Below are 24,135 nucleotides of genomic sequence, written 5' to 3'. Positions count from 1 at the left end.
AATGTTTCATCTCTGAACTTATGCGAGTTTATCAGTCAGAAATATTTAAATGCAGAAACATACTTTTTTAAATTTATAAATTTTTTATTAAAAAAATTTTAGAGTTTCTGCTTTGCGATGACCCGAATAATTTTGCGAAGTTTCGTGTTTTAATCTGTTCCGATTTAGAAGTTAGCAAATTTTGAAATTCAGATAGGTCTAAAGAAATCGCTTTTCTGAAGCTCGATTGACTACCAAGGCCGCCAAACCTAAACCCTTGTGATTTTTTCCTGGAGGCATTTATGAAAAGTTTAGGTTGCAAATCGCATGTAGACACACGAAAAGTTTCAGATTTCAGTAGCAAATTAACCAGAAGAATCAGAATTGAAATTAATTGTTTACGTCAGACAGAATTGTAGACTTCCGAAAAATCGATGGAACTTCCTCCTTTGCAGTGTTTCAAAAAAAGCAATCAGGCAATTGTTGCAAATGCAATAAACAATTTGAAATTATTTTAATTATAACGGTCTAAACGTTTTAAAACCCACACAGATTCATTCCCAGAGGCCCAAGTTTAAGTAAAAAAAAATGAACAGATAAACATTCACACGGATAAACATTCACAACATTCAAATGAGATTGGTTTTACCACCAGAAAACGATGAACTTTCCCTAAATCTTAGAAAAATCCATATTCATAAAACATTTTAATTTGAACTTAGCTTAACGCATACCACAGATGTATGAAAGCCTGTTGTTGCATCCAAATATAGATATTATTCAAATTTCACTCTGAAAACACTATGTATAATTAGGATGGTTCTTGCAAAATCCAAGTTCAAGAGTGCTTAATTCTCCAACCAGCGACTAGAAATATTTCATATTTGCTTTACAGAGTCTATGATTAAAAGTTATCTCTACTTTATTGTGGAAATGGCTCAGCTTTATTCGGAGCCCTTTTTGACACTAGGCTGGTGGTGCTAATTGCCTCAGAAGAGGAAAAAGAAAGCAGAAAACGACATTGTAGAACTAACATCTCAGAAGAATCACTCGATATTAGCTTGTAACAGCAAAGCGGAAACAGCCAGAAAGAGTTTCAAGGGCGTAATGGAATTTCTAAATGTTCAAAATTGGATTTCGTCAAAATGTGCTCAATTGTGCTGTTCTGCATTTAAAAATTGCTGATTTCTAAACCAGACGAGATTTGGAAGAGTTTGCATTCATCGCAACACCCCAAGAATGGGTTGACTTCGAAAGACGCATTTGAAACGTACACATTTTCGGAAAACAATTTTGTTGAGTTACGAATATTCTCATTATTCTCAATTGTGATTCTTTGCTATTAAAAATTGGTTACTTTAAAATCCTTAAAAACACCGCCTGTAGACTAACTGCTACTGCCGGTCCGAAGTCCGGATAAAGTGTGGAGGGTTCACAAGTCAGGTTAGCCAGCCTTCCAAGGAAACAAAAACAATACAGCTCACAGAACTACAAGCCAACATAGGAACCTGATTGATGAAAAGATGACGACAAAGGCAGAAAAACAGACGAAGATTTGAAGACGGAATAAACTCAAAGTAGACTCCTGGAACATCATGCTGGACTGCAAAGAATCAGGAGACTAAAGATCTGAAAGACAATAACATAGAAATATCAGCGAAACGAAGTAGAAAGGAAAGGGGAGTACCACGTGGAGTGGAGTACGACGAGAACAGAGCTCACGCTCAGGAGTGGGGATACTGATACACCAAAAGTACAAACAACAAATAAAGAGTGAAGTCTACGTCAACAACCACGTCAACCAAGAATACCACAAGTAACAATAAGTAGTAAACATGGAAAAACTTTATAATACAAAAATGTATAATTTCCCCACACTTTCAAATTTATTTGAGTTTTGTCGCTTTCTATTTTAGGGTTTCAAAAATACATTTCGAATATTTCATCCTCAAATATCTCCTGTTTTATATGTTAGCAACTTATTAATGCAGAAATGCACAATTTAACGTTGAAATAAAAAATCATATTTTAAAAAATTGATATATTTCAAATTTGTCTGTCGAATTCTATCCAATTTTGATAGTTTTATAATTCGTGTGTCCCAAATACATCTTTAATATACAGGCTTTGAATCTGTTCGGGTTTATTAGCCATAAAATTGCAGGTTTGCGCAATCTTTGCAAAGTCTGCAAAAATTGACAAATTGTGAATGCGCTTTTGGAACTCAATTCGATTTCGAGAGTTTCTACTGTGGACTGTGGAGTGTCGCAAATAAATCTGTAAAATTTTGCAGTTGAAACTACTATGGTTTAGAACTTAGCAATTTTTAAATATGCCTTATATTTATTACAGAGGGAAAACGTCCATTAGGTCGGCCCGCCTCAGATAGAGAGATAATATTGCAAAAGACCTAGAAGCCATGAATATCGAAGATGGCCCTGATCGGATGCTTGATAGAGAAGGTTGGAGACATGTGGTTGAGTCGGCAAAAACTCACCCAGGGTTGTAAAGCTACAGATAATGATGATGAATTTTTAAATATAGAAAAGAGCAATTGCAATTTTTTATAATTTTTAAAAGTTATACCTTTCGAAAGTATCGATCATCTTCTAAACCTGTCCCATACAGGGTGGTAAAACCTTAGCCACCTTTAAATCTGTAGCAGCTTGGACCCTTTTCTAGGTGCCCTTCCTGTGCTTTCCCTTTAATATATTGACTTTAGTCTGCTTGTTTAGAAGAATCAGCCTGTATCACATTCTTGTCAGCCAACTATTTCATAGCTTTAGTTTATTTTTAACCAAGCTGGTTTTTATTTTGCTCCACTTACTAATGAACAGCATGTCGAAACAAGTAATTACAAAGACGAGCATTAGAAAAAAGCCCAATGATGAAACTGCACGTAAAAGCACGAAAGAAGGAACCAGCAATCTCGCACGAACGCGAGCCGCACCCGTGAAAAAATTTCAAATCTGAAAGTAATGGAACTTCATTAGTACCGATCTGACAATAAAAGCGTTATGTTGATCGTGAATTTTTGGAAGAGAAATTTTCAGCGAATGCGTCCCAATTAACGAGCTTGTTTAGCGATTGAGAAGCAAATCAATTTTCGCATGCATATAGAAACAAACCCTGCAAATAAATCAAATCATAATTATCAATTGCTTCCTGGCCTCATACGTTAATGCGCTGTTTTGGTCGAGAAAGTCCTTTCCCGATAATTGGAATAATTATTATTGATGCTTTCCAGCTACCGATAGGAAGGAGCAATTCCAACGCAATCACAATTAAGGCTTAGTTTCCTTTAAGGCTCCAGAAGGCAGCAAAATAAATAAAAATTTCTTCCATTCCATCTAACACTTTAAATTAGTATATTCAGTCGTGATGCAATCCATCAAAATTCCGCAAGTATTAATACTCAGACTGATCTAATGAGGGTAATTTCCATCATCAATTATTGCACACCACTGACGCAACCGCTCCTTTTTTTTCTTTGCCACGGTTCTTTGTGAGATCTATAACACCTCTAGGGCATTTAGCAAAGAGTGAGTTTGCAGGAAATGGACGGCCTCATGAGAATCGCAGTAATTATGTAAATTATCGACTGAAACCTGAATGTTGCAGGATTTGAATAATTGGTGTTGGGCAAGTCGTAATTACTGACCGACAAAATCGTTCATAATGCGCTGGCTTTAATTGAGATCCTGCTGCGTCACTTTTTGCAAAATATACTAGATTCAGTGGTAGAAACGCAAAAGTGAAATATTATTTCCAGCGTTCAATCAAACGAACGAAAATCAGATTCGACAAAAATGTTTTGTCCAGAAGATGTTGAACCCTGCAGATGGATCTTATAATCATGCTATTATCTGCGCACTTTTCTAGGGCAATGCTACAGACGAAAACCGTAGACAAAACTGGAAAAGTTTTGCAAATGTCGCAGCTAAAAAATGTTTCATCGGATCTTATCACCTGAGCAGTGGCAAAACCACGTATCTACTACCTAAAGAGAAAATCGAATTAAATCATCGAGATGTGCGTATGTGCAACACATGGACCGAAAGAACCCAAAGTGGTGCAGCATTCTCCGATGCCGGCGGGTACCACTCAGTCGAAGCGGAGACGCTACATTAGATGCACCAAGTGAAAGTACCCGATCGGAGAATGGATGAACCTGCGGTCCGATGGAGTACCATCGCGCTGGGAACGTATGGTTTTGCCCTCTCTTCCGCCCGTTATGGGATCCATATATATACACACCTCGGCCAAGGGGTAGTGTATCAGTAGTTTGGTAGTGTTTTCAAACTGAACATGAAACCATTTCTGGTAAGTGGAATATCAAGCCATTTCATTGTCAGTGGCATCGCTTTAACTCACACGAGTCTTGCTCTTGTTTAGTCAGGCCATCAACATACACCTAAGGTGATGGTCGCGGGTTTTGACAATGATCTAAGAGCAGATTAGTAGATTTAAAGCACTCATGGATCACACCATTGATATCATAGAATGTAGACGAATGAAAATGTTAAGAGGGAGACTCTGTCGGCGTTTTAAAGTTTTCAGTAATTATCTAAAAATTTCTAAACTATGGATCGATTTCCAACTTTAACTCGAATTTTCAAAGCCAACCTTTTATCCTGTTGTTATCGAATTTTTGTTTACATAAAAAACATGGACAAGTCGAAAATTCTCGAACATTTCTTCAATTTATTGGTCTGGCTTAAATAGGAAATTTATAGTTTTTCATTATTGCAAAAAAAATTGTTAACCACGCTTATTAGCTTTGTTTCGGTCCAATTAGAATCAACTCATCATCATTTTCTGATTTTTTGACGCATTTCAGTTGATCGGTACTTCAATTTACCGATTACCTGGAGTTAAATGGAGTTTTTTTCATCCACTTTACCGATTCGATTTGACATGGAGTTGATTCGTGTGAGTCCCAATAATCATCGGTGCCACATTCAACTAATTCTAATGTAATTTGGCAATTTTATTAAATTTTTAGATTTTCCTTTCCATAAGGGTGTGCGCAAACTTTTTCGTCTTCCCCCTGTAGCTCACAGAGGATTTTTTTTTAACCGATCAAAGTCGATTTATCTTGTAATTTTTCCATATCTAAGCACTGGTCAAGGAATAGTTCGGAAGAAAAAAAAAAATTTTGCCTAAAATTTTGGTGGGGGAAACTTGCGATTTTTCGAAATAAAGTCATGTTTTCAATGTATGCAAATGCAATTGTCATGTCAAAACGAAGTTTTCTACAGACAAAAGCTATTTTTTTTAAATCTGTGCGTCAACAAAAAAGTTAGTATTAACTGTTTCACTACGATCCGATCGTTAATAAGCGAGCAATTGACGATTTTCAAAAAACATACGAAATTTTGGGAATACATTTTCGAAATTTTAATAGAGTAAAGTTGATTCGTATTTCTCTCAGTACTAATTGGTGTCAATTTCAACCAAGTCATTAGTTCACAATTTTATTGTGATTTTGAAAATTTCCCTTCCATAAGAGCCTGCACGAACTTTTTCGTATTTTCGTCTTGCCCCTGTAGCTCACAGAGTAAGACCTTTTTAAAGTAACGGTAACTTAAATAAGATCTTTAAAGATTTGTCATATCGTTTTTCGATATATAAACACCTGTCAAGCAAAAGTAGAAAATTTTAATTTTTTTTATTTTACATTTTTTTTGCGAAAATGAAGCTTTCTATATACAAAAGTTGTTCTTTATAAAAGAGCTCATCAGGCGCTATCAAGCGGTATTTTTTCAAACTTCCATCTTTCATAGTTTCCGAGAAAATCGCGAAAATATAATTTCCACAACACTGCCAATATATGAGAACCCAAAAGAGCTAAACTCAATCTAAAAGTCCAGTCGATCGGCCGTCTAAAGCTTCTTAAAAAAGTTCACTTTTTCGCTACGATCGCTAATAAGCGAGCAATTCGCGATTTTCTAAAAACATGCTGGGAAAAAATGTTCGAAATTTTTCCCAATTCTGTGATGTAAAATGTCGATCAAATTTTGAGATGGAGGTCTTTGCTGATCCAAAACAATCCATGATAATTGAAAAAAAAAATTTAGAAAAAAATCCTTGTCCGGACCATGAGGACTCATCCAGAGGCCGTTTTATGTAAAAATGTCCGGCTGTTGAAAATCAATATTGAACATTTATATCGAATAGGCCTAGAATTTTACGAATAGTTCGAAAATGCAATAAAAAGTACGGCCATTCCATTTTACAAAAGGTAAGTTTGGTTGGTCTGTTATTTTAATTTGAGACACCCTTTATCAATTGAGGCTTAAAATAAGATAGACGTTAATATCTACAACTTTTGTATTTCATATTTTTCTCTAAATTTCAAATCCTTAATTGAGGTCTGCTTTTTTGCAACTTGTAGTCCTTGCTTAAAAACCTCTTTTTTCGCAAGTTTCGAAAAATTATAATATCTTTGGCAGATATCCCGCTTTCTTCTTTCTTCCTCCCATGCTATGCAGGTATTGAAACAATTTTGTTTGCTTTATCTGGTTTAACTTTTACGGTTGTGGTAGTTGGTGCCTCCAATAGTTCTACAAGGCTTTCTTCTTCTTGTACTGCTTCACATACTTCTTCATCAATCATAGTTTGCTCTGTTTCTTTGATGCCTTCAAACCAAGAATTTTAATTTTTTTCACTTGTCTCCAGTCCTGTTCTGATTTTTCAACCAATCGGCAATAGGCAGATTATCTTCAGGATCCCATTCTCCTGTGTCTGATACAGCATACATACATTATTGCAGTCATAACGTTTGAATGAAAATTGGATCAGCTGAAACAGACTTAACATCACCCTAACAACTTCGTGACTTCTGGGACAAAGTTTTTACGAAACCATTCTCTAAATACCTCTATCGTGACCCAACTTTTAATTTGGTTCTCGTAGCAGGCCGGGAAACAAATGTTCTTGAAGGCTCTGGAATTTTTAGCCATAAACACGGCATGGGTGTGATTCTTTCTTTATCCGCTTTACAACATGGTGCGCTCGCTTCTTTAGACGATACGAATGTTTTAATGGACAACAGTGTCCAGACAGACCATTCTCATCTGCATTATATATTTAGCCAGGAATAAGACCCAGTTCCTCTTCTTAGTGTTTAAAATGCTGGATTTAACCAGAAAATCCATCCCTGTCCTTCATACAGAAGGTACTATTATCATCTAAATTTCCCACTAATGGGACTTTTCGTTAATTCAGATTGTATCAACACTACTGGCAATCTCCTGCTCAACACTAGCAGGAGAGGCTGGCAAGAAAGGCACAGGAAAGCGCGGAATTTATTCCAGCGACATTGGCAGCTATGGCGGAGGCTCTAGTTATGGAGGAGGCTCAAGTTATGGAGGAGGCTCAAGTTATGGAGGCGGTTTAAGATTTGGAGGCGGCTCAGGTCATGGAGGAGGTGCAAGCATCTCCTTGGAGGACCTAGGCGGTCACGGCAGCTTCGGCGGGCAAGGAGGTACTACTTTTGTCTCAAACAACCCCCATTAGTTGTTAAATTTTACTTTCTGCAGTTTACGGTGGAGGCAGCAGTGGAGGCTATGGAGGAGGCAGCATTGGAGGTTATGGAGGAGGCGGTAGTGGAGGAGGGTTTGGAGGTGGTAGTGGAGGCGGCTTTGGAGGCGGCTTTGGCGGCGGATTTGGGGGCGGAGCTGGAGGCGGCGGTGGAGGCGGTGGTGGTGGAGCCACCATCTCGACCATTACCAGAACCGTGCCAGTTCCAATTCCACAACCTTACCCAGTTACTGTTAACCGCCCAGTTCCATACCCGGTAGCCCAGCCCGTTGCTGTCCCAGTCTCCAGACCTGTTCCAGTAAGCTTTAAAGCCCATTGAATAAACCTTGAAGACTAATTTCCTTGTAGGTTTCAGTGCCAGTGCCCCAACCCGTTGAGGTGCCACGACCATACCCAGTAACAGTAAACCGACCGGTTCCAGTCGCGGTACCGACAGCAGTCCGCGTACCAGTACCACAACCAGTTGCCGTATCAGTTCCCCAGCCCTACCCTGTCACTGTGCCTCAGCCCGTTCCAGTTAGAGTTCCGCAAACTGTGGTAGTACCCGTTCCTCAACCCATCTATGTAGGAGGAGGCGGCGGCGGTAGCTCTGGCGGATTTGAAGGAGGCATTGGAGGAGGATTCGGAAGCGGTTCAGGAGGAGGCTATGGAGGAAGTTCCGGTGGAGGTTACGGAGGAAGTTCCGGCGGAGGCTACGGAGGAAGTTCCGGCGGAGGTTACGGAGGCGGATATTCCAGTGGAGGAATTAGCGGATCAATTTCAATTGGCGATGATCACGAATCCAGCTTCGGAGGCTCATCCTATGGTTCAGATGGAGGGCAAGGAGGTTCCATTTCCTTGGGCGGTGGCCATGGAGGAGGATACTCTAGCGGACTTTCGTTAGGAGGAGGCCATGAAAGCCTCTCGAGCGGTGGCGGTTACTCAAGCGGAATCTCTTTCGAAAGTGGAGGACATGGCGGTCTTTACAGCGGCGGCGGATACTCAAGTGGGCTTTCTTTGGGAGGTGGAGGCGGACATGGAGGCCTGTCTAGCGGAGGGTACTCCAGCAGTATTTCTTTGGGAAGTGGAGGCGGACATGGCGGACTTTCTAGCGGCGGTTACTCAAGCGGATTATCTTTGGGAAGTGGAGGCGGACATGGAGGCCTTTCCCTTGGAGGGGGTGTTTACGGAAGCGGAGGTGGAGGCTACTCCTCAGGACTGTCCCTAGGAAAAGGAGGCTCTAGCTATAGCTCCATCAGCTTGGGAAGTAGTGGAGGCTCAGGCTACTCAAAATACTAGCCGGAATACCTTGGCTGTCATGTGTTGTAAATAATCCCATTTCGCTCATCCACGATTATTTTAGTCATTCATAATTCTATTGTGATATCAATATGCTTTTTGTATATAAGTCGAAAATATATTTTTATAAATAATTAAGAAATACATTTTGTGTTTGATTTGGCGTACTGTCCACTAGCAGACTGATAAGTTCTGTTGACTTTAAACATTATCGCACCTGCTAATTGGCTGAGTGCTATCTGGTATTACTTCACGGCTATATTTGCTTTTTTCAGTAACTACTAGTCGATAAGAACGAGTAAACAAATCGATGAATTTGTTCAGTGATTTTTTAATATTTGTCGGAAATGGATTAACTCCGTGACTATGACCGTAACATATTCTAGTGAAGTGACCACCAGTACTGGGGTTGGAATTTTTTTAAAGCTGCTGGCAAGGTAAGAAGAACGAGAATGTGTACGGCTTGGACAAAAGTGTGCGTTTTTCAGATGGAAGGGCAGCATCTACAAAATAGTTTGGATGGATCTGTTGCTCTATCTGGCCACTTACTACTGTCTCAACCTGCTCTATATATATGGATTAACTGAGCAGTACGGACGAAGGTTGTAATAGTTCTTAGCTGTACCTTAATTCTTCGTGCCTTTGGAATTTGAAACGAAATCTAAGGCACAATTTTAGAATATTTGGACGCAATCTTTTCTAGTTCATCCGTTTCTTGAGTTGCGGAAATAATCATCCTGTTTCTGGGGAAAATGCAGTTAAAAACCACATAGACGTTTGCAATTTTTTCATTAAAAAAACTTAAATTTTCATTATGATTTTGCTATTATAGTTCGCCATCGGTCAAGATGCCGATTCTGTACGAGCAACTCAATAGTATATAACTAGTTGCCAAATTTCTACAAAATAGCTAATCTCCATCAAACTGATCAGAAATCTATTATTGAAAGCAGCGTACACCGCAACTAGCTTCATGTAAATCCCAAATCGATTTATTGGAGATAGAGATGTTTGAATTACTGAATGATCAAAAAATGAACAGTTATCACAGAAAACCTAAATGAGAAATTTGGCAACAATTTATGTGATTGAGCATGCAAGTTATTGGACAAGTGCAATTAGGCGGATTACAATTATGTAAATGCATGTTATGACAAATAAACGTTATGAACGATCATTAAATTTATTGATGCAAAAGTTTCGATTTGAAGTCATCTTCAGTTAATTATCAAGAAACGTTGGTTTAGGATCTTGCGGTAATTTATGCATGGAATGCATAAATTCCTGAAATTTCAAGGTAAAAATAAATTTTATATAAATTTTCTACAGTTAACTCTTTTCCTATAAGTCAATAAAACTTTGATTTTAAGTTTTCCCTTAGTAATTTCTTGCAATAGGGTCTTTGCACAATTTTTGTGGCTGAAACTTCTTAAAACATTGGCATCGTTTAGCCATGCGTGCATTAGCACGCCTATTGCAAATTTGTAAAAAAAGATTGTGTCAAAAAAAAGGACCTAAATTTACCATCTTCGCTTTGAAAATGACGTCATGCCAGAACGTGGTTTCATTGGCTGTGACGTCAAACGGTACGTCGGATACAATTCATACGCTTGTTAGAGCCACAAAGATTCACCATTGTCAAAAATCAGCCCTCCACCTCTGTCGTCAAATATTTTTTAAAGGTTTTGTTTGTGGGTCAGCAAACCGAGAAAGCGGGTAATGAAAAGGATAAGAATCAGATGCGAACAGGGTGTCATATTGTTCAGGCCTGCTTTTGTTTAGTACCACACCTTTGTTTTGTTTTGTAGCGCTTTATGTATATTGTTTAGTTGTTCCTTTTTTCGGAGTGTTTTTGTCTGCTAATTAAAGTACTTAAGCTAGTTTTTGGTTTTTATTTCGAACCGGTTGTGAAGTTAAAACGGGTACGTTTTTCGGACACAACACGTTAGTTATATGGCCATATCCAGCACAGATAAAATGTAGACGAGTATATATGTATATACCTGGGGCATAAACTCAAAATTGATAAAGAAAATCAAAAAGCAGAAATACCGCAAAGCATGATGCCGCGAATGTTATTATCATGGTAAATGTCGGACTAAAAACGTCGTTTCCGCTGAACTGCACTACATGATTTTTATAAATAAATTCGTGAATTATAATTGAGATCGAGAATTTTTTGTAATTTTGATAGGCTTTAAAAAACATCTAAATCTGGAATGCCTGAGATTTTCTGTCAGATCGCGTTGAATCCTGATATAAGCGCAGTCCATGAATTTTGAACTCAAAATGGATGTTTCCTCACAAATAAAATTTCCTTCAATAAAAATTCGTTATTTTTAATTGAGCCAATATCCTCGTGGGACCTTGATAAGCTCTGGAAAACATCTGAGGTTGTAATTCCTGCAAATTTTAATCAGATCAATTGGCGGACTTCATACATGTTAGGCTAAAAATGGACGATTTCGCCCAACTGCAGGCTTTTCCTTGAAAATTCGTAACGTCTAATTTACAGCCAGAAGCATTATGAGATTTTTGACAAGAGAGACACGGTAACTTTGTTGATAACTAAATTGATAGACTAAGTTAGACCCAGTATCCTCTTTTGATATTGGAAAACTATATAAGGTACTTGACGCTACACCTTTCAATAATAAATATTTGTAAGTTTTAATTTAGGGCCAGTAACCCCGTGAGATTTTTGCAATTTAAAGGATAACATTGCGCCTACAACTCCTGAGAATTTAATACAGATCGCACTAAATTCTGATTTTCGCGAAAAAGTTTAAGCCTTCGTAAATTCCCTAAGCCTTCTTCTTCTAATTTATATCCAGAAAGCTCGTGAGATTTGTTGTGTCCGTGACCATGGGAAGGGCCCTTGTATGTGGAAACTCTTTAAACTATATTATTCTATTAGATGATTACAGACTATTATTATTGTATTAACAGCTCCTGTGATTACGGACATAGATTATATGGTTATATTTCGATCTCATCAAAATTGACCAAAATGATGACATGACATGCACCTCTGGCGTGGCTATCGTACCGTGAAACGCAACATCTCTCCTCCTAAGTGAAAAATTTGCAAGTTTTGCCTACTAACTGCTTTTTTGGTTCTTTTGGAGCGATTCAACAGGGGCTCACCAGGTTCAGACCTGCTAGTTTTATCAGAAGACACGGTCTCTAGTTTCATCAGACTAAATCTAATCGCGTTTTTATTTCCCTATTGAACATTATAAAACCTGCACTTAAACCAGTAACTGAACGTGGGGTTTTTCCGTCCTGCAGTAGAAATTTGAGAGTTGTTGTTCCCTTTCCGAATCCGTACCCTTTAATGCTCTGAGAGCATGCTTAAATCTCTGAACATATCGTTGAGCCAGACCGTTCGTCGCCGTATTATATGGTGCACTTAATTTATGTATGATTATATTTTCTTTTAAGATTTTTGAAATTCATAACATACGAACGTTTGTGCGTTGTCCGAAACTATGACTATTGGTAACCCGTAAGCCGCAAATATTTTCCTAAGTAATGGAATTGTAGTAGCCGCTGTCGTGTTTTTAACACTACAGTGGCACACACGTATGTGAATCTCGAGCCATCTTGTATAAGCGTCCACTAGAATCAGAAAGTATAAATTCATAAATGTCCCGCAGTCTATATGTACTCGGTCCATTGGTGGAAATCGTGTTTCCCAGGGATGCAATGAAACTTTCGGTGGATTGTTTCTCACTTTATTGCAATTTACACAATTCCTACAAATTGTTTCCATATCGTTCGATATGTTCGGCTACCAACAGTGACTACGTGCCAATTGATTCATGTTCCCTACACCAAAGTGACTTTTGTGTATTTTTAAGGTTTTAGGTATTCCTGCTGGATGTTGTTTGAAAATGGAATTACTTTGTAAAGAGAATTCGATTTGGCGTATATTAAATCGATCCTTCGCATGTACTCTCGTGACGCTTTTCAACTCTTGTAAAAGTTTCTGAAATGCCTTTTTCTTCGTGGTTTTCTGTTCCAATTTTTTGAGGTTGGCGGCCAAGGCTTCAATTTGATGTATCCGAAAATCCGCCATTTTTTGATCCAATTAAAAGTGCTCTCTTTTTTCATAAATCTTAGGGTGGTGTCAAATGTTACTTAAATCTTTAAGAAACCGCGCGTAATAATTTACTAGTCCGACAAAAGCTCTAACTTCCGTCTTGTTACTCGGAACTTTCGCATTTTGTATTGCGCCAATCTTTTGTTTTATTTTATGTATTCCCTGTTTATCAATGACATACCCGCAGTACTCAATTTTATCCCCAAAAAATGTACATTTTTCGTAATTTACCCGTAGGTTGTATTTTTCGGGTCAGCTAAAAATGAATTCTAGTCTTTCTAAATGTGTTTCCTCATTAGGTCATGTAATTTTGATATCACCCAAAAATATTCCCATACATTCTTCTAATTTAGATCCAGTCGCCTCGTAAAATTTTTGTACATCGGAGGATAACCTTGCGCCTATAACTCGTGAGAATTTAATTGAGATTACACTAAATCCTGATTTAGTGCAATAGTGTGACCGTGTAGAAGCTCACATCTATTTAGCAAACCCAATGTTTTAAATCCTACACAATAACTGCATAAAAAATCCGAAAAAAAATGTCTTCTTTAACTCAACTCGTTTTTTCAGGCAGTTTATCAACATTGTCACCTACTTCTCAAAATATGGTAACTCAATCCCGCTCAGTTTCGTCTTGGGGTTCTACGTCAATGTTGTTTACACCCGCTGGTGGGCGCAATACTCATCCATACCCTATCCAGACAACATCGCAATTCTGATAGGAACCAGTATTCATGGCAAAGTATTTATTTAGACTCACACGGTAGGCAATCCTACTAATAAGGCATCCAAATCAGGATGAAAAGTCGCGGATTATTCGGCGAACCATTATCCGTTATGTGTGTGTGGCCTTCACTCTAACTTTGACCATGATCTCACCAAAAGCGAAGAAGAGGTTTCCCACTTTGCATCATTTCGTCCAAGCTGGATTGCTCAGCCATGAGGAGAAGGGATTTATTGAGGAGTTGAATAAGGACTGCCCCACCTACTACTCCAAGTACTGGTAAAATCTTCTTGACGAATTAAGAGTTGTTAGCATAAACGATCAACCATTAGGTTACCTTTGGCTTGGGCTGCCAATATCGCCACCAAGGCCCGATCTGAAGGCTTGATTAAAGAGGAGCTGAGTCTACGGGATATTCTGGAACAGATCAACGCATTCCGGGAAAAATGCAAGCAACTGTGGGACTACGACTGGATTTGCGTGCCATTGGTCTACACCCAGGTGAGCTGCTTGCATAAAATAATCTTAAATCTAAATCAGATGGTTTAGGTAGTCACACTGGCTGTATACCTCTACTTCCTCTTCACGGTAATCGGCACACAATTCATTGAAGAACAGACGGAGGGAGATACATTAATCTTCAGCTTCCCCCTCATGTCTTGCGTGGAGTTCTTCTTCTACATGGGCTGGCTGAAGGTGGCCGAAAGTTTGATCAATCCCTTTGGTGAGGACGACGACGACTTTGAGGTAGTCTGGATGATCGACCGACATTTGCAGGTTTCAACACCCATTCAAGCTCCCTTTATGGGATAAATGTTTAAAACCGCCATTCTAGGTGGGGTACTTGTTGGTAGACAAACTCCACAATGAACACCCAAAGTTGGCCAAGGACTACCACTGGGATCAAACCGCTCCCAGCCAGTTGCCTTTCACAGTGGCGTCCCAAAGGTACATGAACGAGCACCCAGTGGAGTCTACCTTCAAGATCAACGTGCAAAAGGGCGATCAGGACTTGATTTTCCGGGACGACATGGCCAATCTGGAGGTAAACATGTGGCTTTTACTTGATTCGAAACTGGAAAATGATAACGTTTCAGGAGCCGGGGCTGTTGGTAAATTCCCGTAAGTTTAAATTTAATTTTCAAGAAAACGGGGAATGTTTCCGAAATAGGCGTTATCTTCCAGAGGTCCATATGAAATTCCTTAGCGAGTACTCTTAGAATTGTGTTCTTGTCTGAATTGGAAATTGTCGTTTGTCCTTGCGTCTTCTTTGTGCTATTCTAGAGCGAACAGCTCTTTCATAGCTCAATGTCTAAGAAGAATTTATACTCTTTATATTTACCGGGTGGTTTTCTTTAATCTATGTTGAAATGGGTCTAGAATTTTAAAAATATAATTTTTGTTACTATAACCAACATAAAAAAGCCAGGAAATTACGAGTATTTTTAAGATTGGCATCTTACCACAAGCGGGCGCATCTAAAAGTAACGAGTTAAAATTTAAACTTCACTAAAAAAAAGACAGTCGGAGAGGAGTAGAAAAGCCATTGAAATTGTAAACATTTATATGGCTCTAACTTCTAAACTTCGTGCTCAATTTCAGAAATTTGACGCTTGTTTAGAAGAAAAATGTTGGCGCTTTTTATTGATGTGTAATTGTGTATTCAAGCAATGTTACAATAAGTATTGAAGTTATTTTGTTGGCAATCATTCTGACACATTTAATGATATTGAGCTTCTTTTTTTCGCATTTGCTGGCAAACTCTATCTTCTTTTTGATTACTATTTAAATCGCATTTAAAAGTGTTTTTCGGGCTTTGAAGCCGTGGTCCATGCAATTTCTTCCTGACGTTTCGTCCACAACTGCGGTGAACATTATCAAAGGCGATGAGGCAGTGGGCGAAGTGATCTCCCGTGCTTTCCGACACTCATTGATTTCTTAATAGTGATTTGGTTCTTATTTCTTATTTATTGATTATTTAACATTGATAAAACAAACTTTTTATTTGCGCACAAGAATCTTCTACAATAAAACTGATGTCATCTACTTATGCACTATCTTATAAGTTGTTCAAACTGTTTCCTGTGAACAATAATTTTCATGTGAACAATAATTAGGTCTGTTTGAGCTCTTCCACAACATTTCGGAAAATTTCACCGGAAATGGACCAGTATTCTGCTGCAATTCGCCTTTTAAGATTATCAATATCAGCAGGTTGTGTTTTATAAACAATGGATTGCCCCAGAATATATGCCCAAAGAAAAAAGTGTAAGGGTGCTCAATCAGGTGATTTTGGAGACCATTCAATTGGTCCCCTTCTGCCATCGATCTATCCGGGTATATCTTAAGAATGTTAGGGAGGGTTCGAAAATAGACTTTATTATTGTTTACCGGAAAATATTCCACATTTTGAACAACTTATGATATATCTATAAGTAGCACAGTTAGCAAATCTTTCTAACGACGTTACTAAAAAGCTCCCTTGATTTGGAAATATTCGGATAAATTTTGGTTTCTAATATTTACTATTTCGCATTTCGCTCTGTTGTGGTAAAATGCAAAAATATGTCAAAACATTGCGCATTGCCGTTTTAGTGAAAAAAAATTCCAAGCCCAGTGGTTTCCGAAATATAACCAATAGCGATCCTTATTGAAACCCCCTGTATGTATAAGGAGAAACTAACGGCAAGACGAAAAGCAAAAATGGAATTTTCTGCTGTCTTGCAATTAACAAAACATGTTTTGCAACCATTTACCGATGTCCAATAAGTGAGCCCCAATTACTTCTAAGCACGCCACACTTGAAACATATTTCAGATGGCCGATCCGGATTTAAGAAGTTCTTCTCCCGGCGAAAGTCTGATCCTGGTTACCTTTTAAAAAGGGTGGCAATTCAAGATGGTCATGCCCCAGAAGCTGGAAACGACTGGCACGAAGTAAGCAAGGAATATTCAATAAAAATTCGGCTGTTATGAAATTTGAATATTTTCTTGCAGCTTAACACACTCGAGGCTGAAACCAATGCTTCCGGCAGTCGGGAGCAAATTTCTGATGAAGAACAATTCAATTCCCTTAGAAATAGTCGGCTGGAAAATCGACGAGAAACTATCCTAAAGCTACTGGAACTGCTAAAAGACGACAAAAACGAGGTCCGAAGAATCTTAACAGAAATCATCAAATAGGCTTGTAATGGTCGAGCAGTGGCGGTAATCACGAACAATTAGGCGCAATTTGTTCGAAACATTGTCTGATTAAATAGTGAACAAACAACCTAGGGAAAGTAACTTGTTAGGTTCATTTAAGTCATTATCTAAGCCGTTGAACCGGATCCAAATTTAAGCGAAATTTTGCATTTAAAGTGTGCTATATTGTAATAATTGCACTTAGGTAGTTTAATAATGATATACAAAGTTTTCTTTTCTTCGAACGTAGAGTTTATGTAACCATCAGGTAATTTTATTGAATCTTAATAATTTGAGTTCGTTCGTGAGGTTTATTTCTGCAGGCAAAAGTTTGACGTTTTTTCTCTGAAAGCCCAGTGAAGTTCAGTTCCTATTTCTGTCAGTATTTTTTAGGTCAAAAACTCGTCCCAGAAGTTTCGGATGTACGTCATCATCAGACAATTTCATGGATTTTTTTACATTTTAGTTCGAGTTTTTCTGCATTTCTGTAGGTCAAAGTTTATCATTTCCTTTCTACCGAACTGGTAAAGATATATTCTGGTGTTTGTCGGTATTGCTTCTTCTATACCTTGTGACCTCTTCTACACGTTGACAAAATTTCGAATTTTCATGACCATTAGGTAATATTATAAAATTTTTCAAACTTGACTGGGTTTTCTCGTTTGTTCCTTTAATACAGTTTGATTTTTTTCTGACTTCTGAAAGCATATTTGATCTTTGACAGCGTTTTCGGGAGACGCAGCTTCTGTAAAGGTTTTGATTTTACGCCATCATCAGGCACTTCTGTAGATTGTTCATAATCTGAAGTTGCTTGTTGGGGATCTTTTCGAAAATCGAACCAGTAAAGATCAAGACCGAAGTTTCTCTGCATTTTATAGGGCAAAATCTCTTCTATAAGCGACAGAAGTTTCGAATTTACATCATCATCATCAAGGAGTTTAATCGAATTTTTAAAATTCGTTAAGTTCGATTCTCTAGTTTGTTTCTGTAGGACAGGGATTGAAATTTTTGAGACCGAGAGAGGAAACGACTCATTTTTGGCAGTATTTTTGAAAGAAGTGTCTGTTTAGTAAATTTTAAAAGTTTCGAATTTCTGCCATCACCAGACACTTTAAAATAATTTTCCAATGTGCGTCCAAATTTCTTGTTTGCTTCTGCAGGATAAACTTTGATTTCATTTTCTTTAGGAACCTTTGAAAGAAAAAACTCCACTTTGACAGAATTTTCTAGAGAAAACTATCTACTATAAGGTAGTAGAGTTTCAAATTTATGTCATTTGCAAGTAGTTTTTTTGGAATTTTTCAAATTGGCTATCAGTTTTCTGATTTCAGGATCACGGTTTCTTCGTTCGATCTAAAAACTGTTTTTCCTCTATTCTGTCTCTACTATAACCAGGGTACAGCCATCTGTATCTGTGTGTTGTCCAATTGTTCGTCACTTTTTCGTCCTATAGTTCCGTAATCCTTTGTCCGTACATACCAAGTGATCAACTTTTCCATAATATTTTTTCAATAAAGTCATCCTCCATAAAACAAAACTAGTCACCTTCGAAAATTGTTATTAAAAAATGTTGATTTGAATCGGAAAAGCACGTTTTAATGTTCAATTTGGGTTAGTTATTAAGCTTCTAAATCATAAGTTTTCATGGAAGTTGTCCCCGTGAGTGCAAAGGGTAGAGGTCAATTTTTTGAAAAAATATAAATTCTCTCGAAGTGCGTTGCATCTTACATCATTTTCCTCTCAAAAAAGCGACAAATGCAACGAATGTATTAAAAAATACAATAGAAGCTTCAGATTCGAAATGATCGATATTTTTGCACATTTTGCGCTGTTACAATATTTAATTGACGAAATTTTTCTTATTATGGACGTAACACTTTCCAAATTCACATTAGGAAGCTTCTTAAGTCGAAAGCAATCCATTGAGCTAAAGTAAACGAAGGTGAAATTTGGCTTTTGAGCAAAAATTTCATGAGGGGTGAGAATAGAGCTTCTGTAAAGACGTCAAATCTCTCAAAATGCTTCAGAAAGGTTGATATTTGAAATAAGTGACACTATTGGCCAATTTTAGTATGCATATTGAGGAGGTTCTTAGGTGGAAAACAAACCATTAAACTCAAAAGCACGCACGTGAAATTTTGATTTTTCACCGAAAATTTAATCGGGGTAGAGGTTTTTTTTAGGGAACACTGAAAAATATCTTTAATCGAAATGGTTATAAGCGAAAATTCAATTAATTGTAGAGCACCCTTCAAAGTTGCGTTATTTTTAATTTACAGTTATTCATGCATAACAGAGTTTGACATTTTGTCCCACCAAAATCAGTAAAACCCGAGAGTGTATGCATTCAATAGAGCAAAATTCATTCTACAAGTAAATTTTCAAAACTACCTCTGGTTTTCATCATTGTGTTTGGGGGCTGCAATTTAGCATTTATTTCCTCTGTAGCTGCCGACGTAATAGAGTCACTTTTGATTGCATTTTAGTCCGTTATATAAGTGGATAAAGGTCAGATTTTCAGTCAAATACCGACAATTTTTGACAAATTTGTAAAATTACATTTGTAAAATTAAGTTTTTTCAGGCCGAAGTTTGGTGTTCAGTTATTCAGCTCAACTAATAAAATTTCAAAGCCACTTTCGTTTGTATTTTGTTGAGTAAAATGTCGTTTAATGGACTAAGCTATTGCACGTCTTTTGCAATAGCAAACTTGCATGTGATTTTCGTGAATGAGTAAACATTTCGTTGTTAGACATTTATTTCCTCAGAACGTGCGAACTAAGAGTATAGTTCGTTTACCACTTTTTGGCACATTTGTAGGGTTAATGATTCGATTTTGGATTGTCATCAGTAAATTTTCTGTTTCTTGTTATTTCGCTTGTATTTTCGGAAATTTAAACAAATGTTCGTTCAGAAATCAAGACGATGACTTTTGCATGCATTTAATTAGGTATAAATAGTATGTTATATAATTTTGTGCCATCATCAGCCTCTTTTCAAGCTTTGTTAAATTTGCGCTGGATATTTGTGATTGTCTATGCAGAACTATGCTGGGTATTTATTTGCTCAGAAAGCAGTAAAGGTGGAAATTGACTTTCAGGTGTATTTTGTAAGGCAAACGTTTTTCCAAACCTATACAGGGTGATTTACAACCCAGATAACACAAGATATTCTAGGAATATTCCAAGAATATTCAATCCAGCACATTCAATATTCCACGAATATTCACAGGGAATATTCCAGGGACAAGAAAGTTGTAATTTTGAAATGTGCTATAGATATCCCAAGAATATTCCTGCCATATGCCTGTATATTCATGACACATTCTAGGAATATATATCATAGATATTCCATAAATATTCTCAAACGTGGTTTTTGGTATCTTGGAATACTCGGTAACGCAAAAAATAAAAAAAATATGGAAAGTTAAATTTTGCATTGGGTATTATGCAATTAAAAAATCTAGTTGAATTTTCAGTAAAATGTACCTAATTGAAGTTTTTTCCACACACATAACTGAAAATTCAGAAACTTGTTATTGAAAATTCAAATACTTGTAATTGAAATTTCAGAGACTTGTTATTAAAAATTCGAAAAATTGAAAATTCAGATTCCTGTTATTGAASATTCAMATACTTGTTGTGATTGATATTATATTATATATTTATAATTTTTTTTATACAGTGATACATTATTTTCATTTAATACTAAAGTAGTTAGAAACGCCGAATAGGGTTTCGCCAGATTAAAGGAATTAACTATGAATTTGAAATATGAATTTTCACTTACAAAATGTACTGAAAAGTAACTGAATTTTCAACCCATTTTTAACAGTGTGGCCACCTTATGTTTTTTACCTGATTTGTAATACTACCTAATACTATCAATATTGGAAATCTATAAATGACACGCAATTATCTTTACTATTAATTACATAGTTTATTAATATATMWRATATTATAGGTCATTATTATATGTTGTCGTTTATATATAGGTTGTCTTGACACCCTTTCTTTGGCTCTGGCAAAGTAACACCCGACTTGAAGTTCAACCTCCTTAGCCGTCACCCGTTGATCGCTTAACAGCACAGCATCTAAGAAAATATTTTCATTGAAAAAAAAAACGTCATAAATAATAAATTAATACAGACGTTTAGATATAATTATGTTATAAACAGCAATATTTAAATTGACGATAATGTTTTTTTTGCTTTGAAACAGCAAAAATATTAGAATCAAAGTCAAAGAAATCAATAAAACAAACCAATATATTGCAGCATAACTTACCCACGATGATATTAAACAGTATTGTGGACTTGAATAACTTCTTGCCCTTATGTCCCACCAGGCTGTAGCCTAGCATGTACATATCGTCCATGATTTTTTCGCAAATCCTCCTTACCGTCTCTTTATAATTTTTCCCTCCCACTCTACTCATTTGAGCAATCTAAAAAATATATTTGATACAACAGCCATACAATATAACCAATAACTTTCTTACAACTTCCTTCTTTAACTCAGCATTTTCTAATAATGCCTCCACTTGCGCAAACCCAGTTTGATCTTTTATGGGAAATTGTGACTCAATTTCCGAAATATTATGGGCAGGTTCGGGAATTGTTTTCCCTTCCAAATGGTTCAAAATTCTGCCCAACATTTCGGTTTGTTGATCCAACTTTTCTCTAATGGATTGAAGATCTTGCTCGTGATCTTCCAGAATTATTTTATGCTTCACTGAGTATCCCAGTGCTTGCTTAATGAATGACTCTAGAATATAAAAGTTATTCTTACACTCTATATATGGTAATAACTAACAACCAGATCATAAAATTTAAATGTGTTCTTTCTACTAACTAATCCTGATAATGATATTTTGAAAATTTATGAGAAAATAAATCATAAGATAATAATAAATCTAAACAGTAACCCTGTAAGAAACTTACCCATATATGTTGGTATTTTTTCATCCTCTACCGACATCCTATGGTGTGCGGAAACATCTGAAAAAATATTAGATATATATAAGTTCATTCGAAAAACCCTATTTATAATAAGGTTTCTTACCAGTCTGTTTGTCACCAATAAGAGCACTATCTTTGAGTTTAGCAAAGTTACTAGAAGTTGGTGTTGACCTCCTAGGCAAACTACTAAGGTATACCAACTGCAAATTTTGGCCTAACAAAAAACTAGGGCTGTTAATATTAAAATCACTAAATTGACCACCCTTACCAATAGTTATTTGTTCTTCCCGGATTGATTTTGCTGTAAATTCCAAAGAACTTTCAGAGTCTTCTAAGCTGCTTGAACCAGTTCGTATTTTTCTCTGCCTTTTTTTTGGCAACTCACATTCAGAGTCTGGAATGTCTGATGTCACACAAGCCTTATTTGCTTTTGCACTGGCTTTTAAAAATGTTGGATAACTCTTATTAATCATCAACTCAACTTTGTACGACTTCCAACATTCTTGAGGGTCATCTTCATTTTTTATGCTTTTCTCCAATTTAAGTCTGCCATAAGGAGGGTAAAGAGCATTGCCTCCTTGCACTAACCATTTTTCAGGTAAAACCTCCACTTCATCGGTTTCCACAAAACGTGCAACAACCCACGGCATATTTTATGTTATTTTAGTATCCAGTTGTCAAMAACTTAAAACAATGTTAAACACATTAAGATTTCATTATAAATTTAAAGTAACAGTCAAAAACCAAAACAGTTAATTTAAGTTTTAAAAWTAMATARTATATCAATAYATTATGAAGCAGCGGCAGCAAAACATAACAGTCCTTATAAGGCAATCTAACAAATTTKAAGGCAACTTCAGTCAAAGGCCAGAATTGCAATTTAYTTGTCTCATTTTTTACAAGAAATATATTTAATAATGAACTCTTACAAGGTTTTTCAAAAAATAATAACTTTTCGTTATACCTATGTACTATTATYACAAGCTGATTGTCAATAGTAGAAGTARCAAAATTTCTTATATCTATAACTGAACCATCTTTAAGTAAAACTGAAGAATTTGCACGATCAACTGCCAGTTCAAAACCGTTGAAGCTTAATTTGCCATACTGAGGTGCTTTACAACCTGTAATAAGAGGTCCATTTRAATGAACATTCCTACAAGTTAATTTCGAGGCATTTTGGAAAGAATCACTGTGTTCAGAATTCACATAATTTATTTCACTTATCCTATTAATAATTTGAGCCAAAGGATTGTCGGGCTTTCTTATTAATGATTTAAGCTTTTGTAAGTAATTTTCAAATCGTTTACCCGTAGGTAAGGCGACTGGTTGTGAAAATCTACAGTCCATTTTGTTCATTTTTCTAGAGAAATACCCCCTTTTACCCCCCTAAAATTTTGTGTGATGCGCCACTGTCTTCGACCGGGCGGCACGATGTAAACAATGTTTGATCTCTTGTAGTTTTTTCGCATCTGTCTTCATTTTTGAGTTATTTGCACAAATATAAGTTCATTTAGGGTTTCTGAGTGATTTTCTGAGTGAGATGATTTTTTTTAATTTTTTTGTGTCCTTTTGATCATATTCTTCTGTGAAAGCGTCAAGTGAGCTTTGGTAGAAGCCAGTGGCGCACCACAAAATTTTCACAACCAGTTGCATTACCTACGGGTAAAGGGTATAAATATTATCATACGTTAAAAATTGGAGCAAACTATCTCATAAACTGTAGGAGCTAAAGATAAAATACCAAAATTGTTTAGCGATAAGTCATCGGTCACGTGATGATAGGCATTTTTGCTGAATTCTGCTGAATGCACATTTTGCCTTGATTCTCATAGCCACAGATCATCCCCTCTGGAGAGATGTTCTGTGCTCATGACATTTGAGACTATTGGCAGTTGACTGCACGGCAATAGGCATACAGGGTTGCTCATTAGTGCGTCAAAGTGCGATATCTCAGTAAATATGAAGTTTACAAGAAAATTCGTCCAACGAAAGTTTTTCACGTTTAAAAGGTCCACATTCTAAAATTACTTTCCAATATACAGGGTGCATCATAAACGTGTGGTAGTTACCAACTCTGGTTTTTTAAATGAAACCCCCCCTTTTTTTTGTTATTTTCAGATTGGCGTTCAATTTTAATTTATGTTTGTTTCAACCGTTTCACCTGAAAACTTTACGATTTCCGAGTTATTCGTAAAAATGTGAAAGTTTTGACAGCTACTGGGTTCCACAGAAATCGATGCTGTACACTACCCGCTGCGAATTTTGGGTAAAGTGTGGTACTCTTAAAACTTAGAAAACCGTTACTAAGTTATTCAGCAAAATTTATAAAATCGTCGTCAACATATCCACTATCAAAA

The 24,135-nt window shown here is 36.7% G+C and overlaps 3 protein-coding genes across 5 annotated transcripts; 2 read left to right on the top strand and 1 right to left on the bottom strand.

Moving 5' to 3' along the window:
- Positions 1 to 4,078: 4,078 nt before the first annotated feature.
- LOC109533018 (glycine-rich cell wall structural protein) lies at positions 4,079 to 8,946 on the top strand. Its single transcript, XM_048665999.1, has 4 exons — positions 4,079 to 4,302; positions 7,210 to 7,468; positions 7,524 to 7,822; positions 7,873 to 8,946. Exons 1-4 carry the CDS (start codon positions 4,288 to 4,290, stop codon positions 8,800 to 8,802), a joined length of 1,503 nt encoding a protein of 500 aa, XP_048521956.1. The 5' UTR covers positions 4,079 to 4,287; the 3' UTR covers positions 8,803 to 8,946.
- An 88-nt stretch (positions 8,947 to 9,034) lies between these two features.
- On the top strand, positions 9,035 to 19,451 carry LOC109533021 (bestrophin-4). Of its 3 annotated transcripts, none has more exons than XM_048666012.1 (10): positions 9,036 to 9,239; positions 9,291 to 9,404; positions 13,481 to 13,652; positions 13,708 to 13,907; positions 13,967 to 14,135; positions 14,184 to 14,411; positions 14,470 to 14,679; positions 14,732 to 14,756; positions 16,452 to 16,570; positions 16,631 to 19,451. In XM_048666012.1, exons 1-10 carry the CDS (start codon positions 9,169 to 9,171, stop codon positions 16,814 to 16,816), a joined length of 1,494 nt encoding a protein of 497 aa, XP_048521969.1. In that variant the 5' UTR covers positions 9,036 to 9,168; the 3' UTR covers positions 16,817 to 19,451. The 3 variants fall into 3 exon arrangements, 2 of the variants coding, with proteins under 2 accessions (XP_048521969.1, XP_048521964.1); XM_048666007.1 differs by having other exon boundaries at positions 13,708 to 13,913; XR_007281398.1 differs by lacking the exon at positions 14,732 to 14,756 and having other exon boundaries at positions 9,035 to 9,239; positions 13,708 to 13,913.
- Positions 19,452 to 20,741: 1,290 nt separating this feature from the next.
- LOC125504820 lies at positions 20,742 to 22,475 on the bottom strand. The gene is made up of 5 exons (XM_048667376.1): positions 21,879 to 22,475; positions 21,758 to 21,814; positions 21,316 to 21,581; positions 21,102 to 21,261; positions 20,742 to 20,908 (listed from the first exon to the last, which is right to left on the bottom strand). Exons 1-5 carry the CDS (start codon positions 22,423 to 22,425, stop codon positions 20,742 to 20,744), a joined length of 1,197 nt encoding a protein of 398 aa, XP_048523333.1. The 5' UTR covers positions 22,426 to 22,475.
- Between the last annotated feature and the right edge of the window lie 1,660 nt (positions 22,476 to 24,135).

The sequence above is a fragment of the Dendroctonus ponderosae genome, unplaced genomic scaffold (genome assembly GCF_020466585.1).
Source record: "Dendroctonus ponderosae isolate FM_Combo_2020 unplaced genomic scaffold, Dpon_F_20191213v2 Dpon_F_20191213_1, whole genome shotgun sequence".
NCBI classification, from domain to species: domain Eukaryota; kingdom Metazoa; phylum Arthropoda; class Insecta; order Coleoptera; family Curculionidae; genus Dendroctonus; species Dendroctonus ponderosae.
The sequence above is the reverse complement of the archived record's forward strand: the minus strand, read 5'-3'. Positions and strand labels throughout refer to the sequence as shown.

Bases quoted from the DNA above. Each gene is read 5' to 3' on its own strand.
- LOC109533018 (XM_048665999.1), top strand. The intron at 7,469-7,523 runs GTACTACTTTTG...TACTTTCTGCAG, and splicing joins CAGCTTCGGCGGGCAAGGAG to TTTACGGTGGAGGCAGCAGT. The intron at 7,823-7,872 runs GTAAGCTTTAAA...ATTTCCTTGTAG, and splicing joins CAGTCTCCAGACCTGTTCCA to GTTTCAGTGCCAGTGCCCCA.
- LOC109533021 (XM_048666007.1), top strand. From the start codon at position 9,169: ATGACCGTAACATATTCTAGTGAAGTGACCACCAGTACTGGGGTTGGA. The intron at 9,240-9,290 runs GTAAGAAGAACG...TGCGTTTTTCAG, and splicing joins TTTTTAAAGCTGCTGGCAAG to ATGGAAGGGCAGCATCTACA. The intron at 14,412-14,469 runs GTTTCAACACCC...CCGCCATTCTAG, and splicing joins TGATCGACCGACATTTGCAG to GTGGGGTACTTGTTGGTAGA.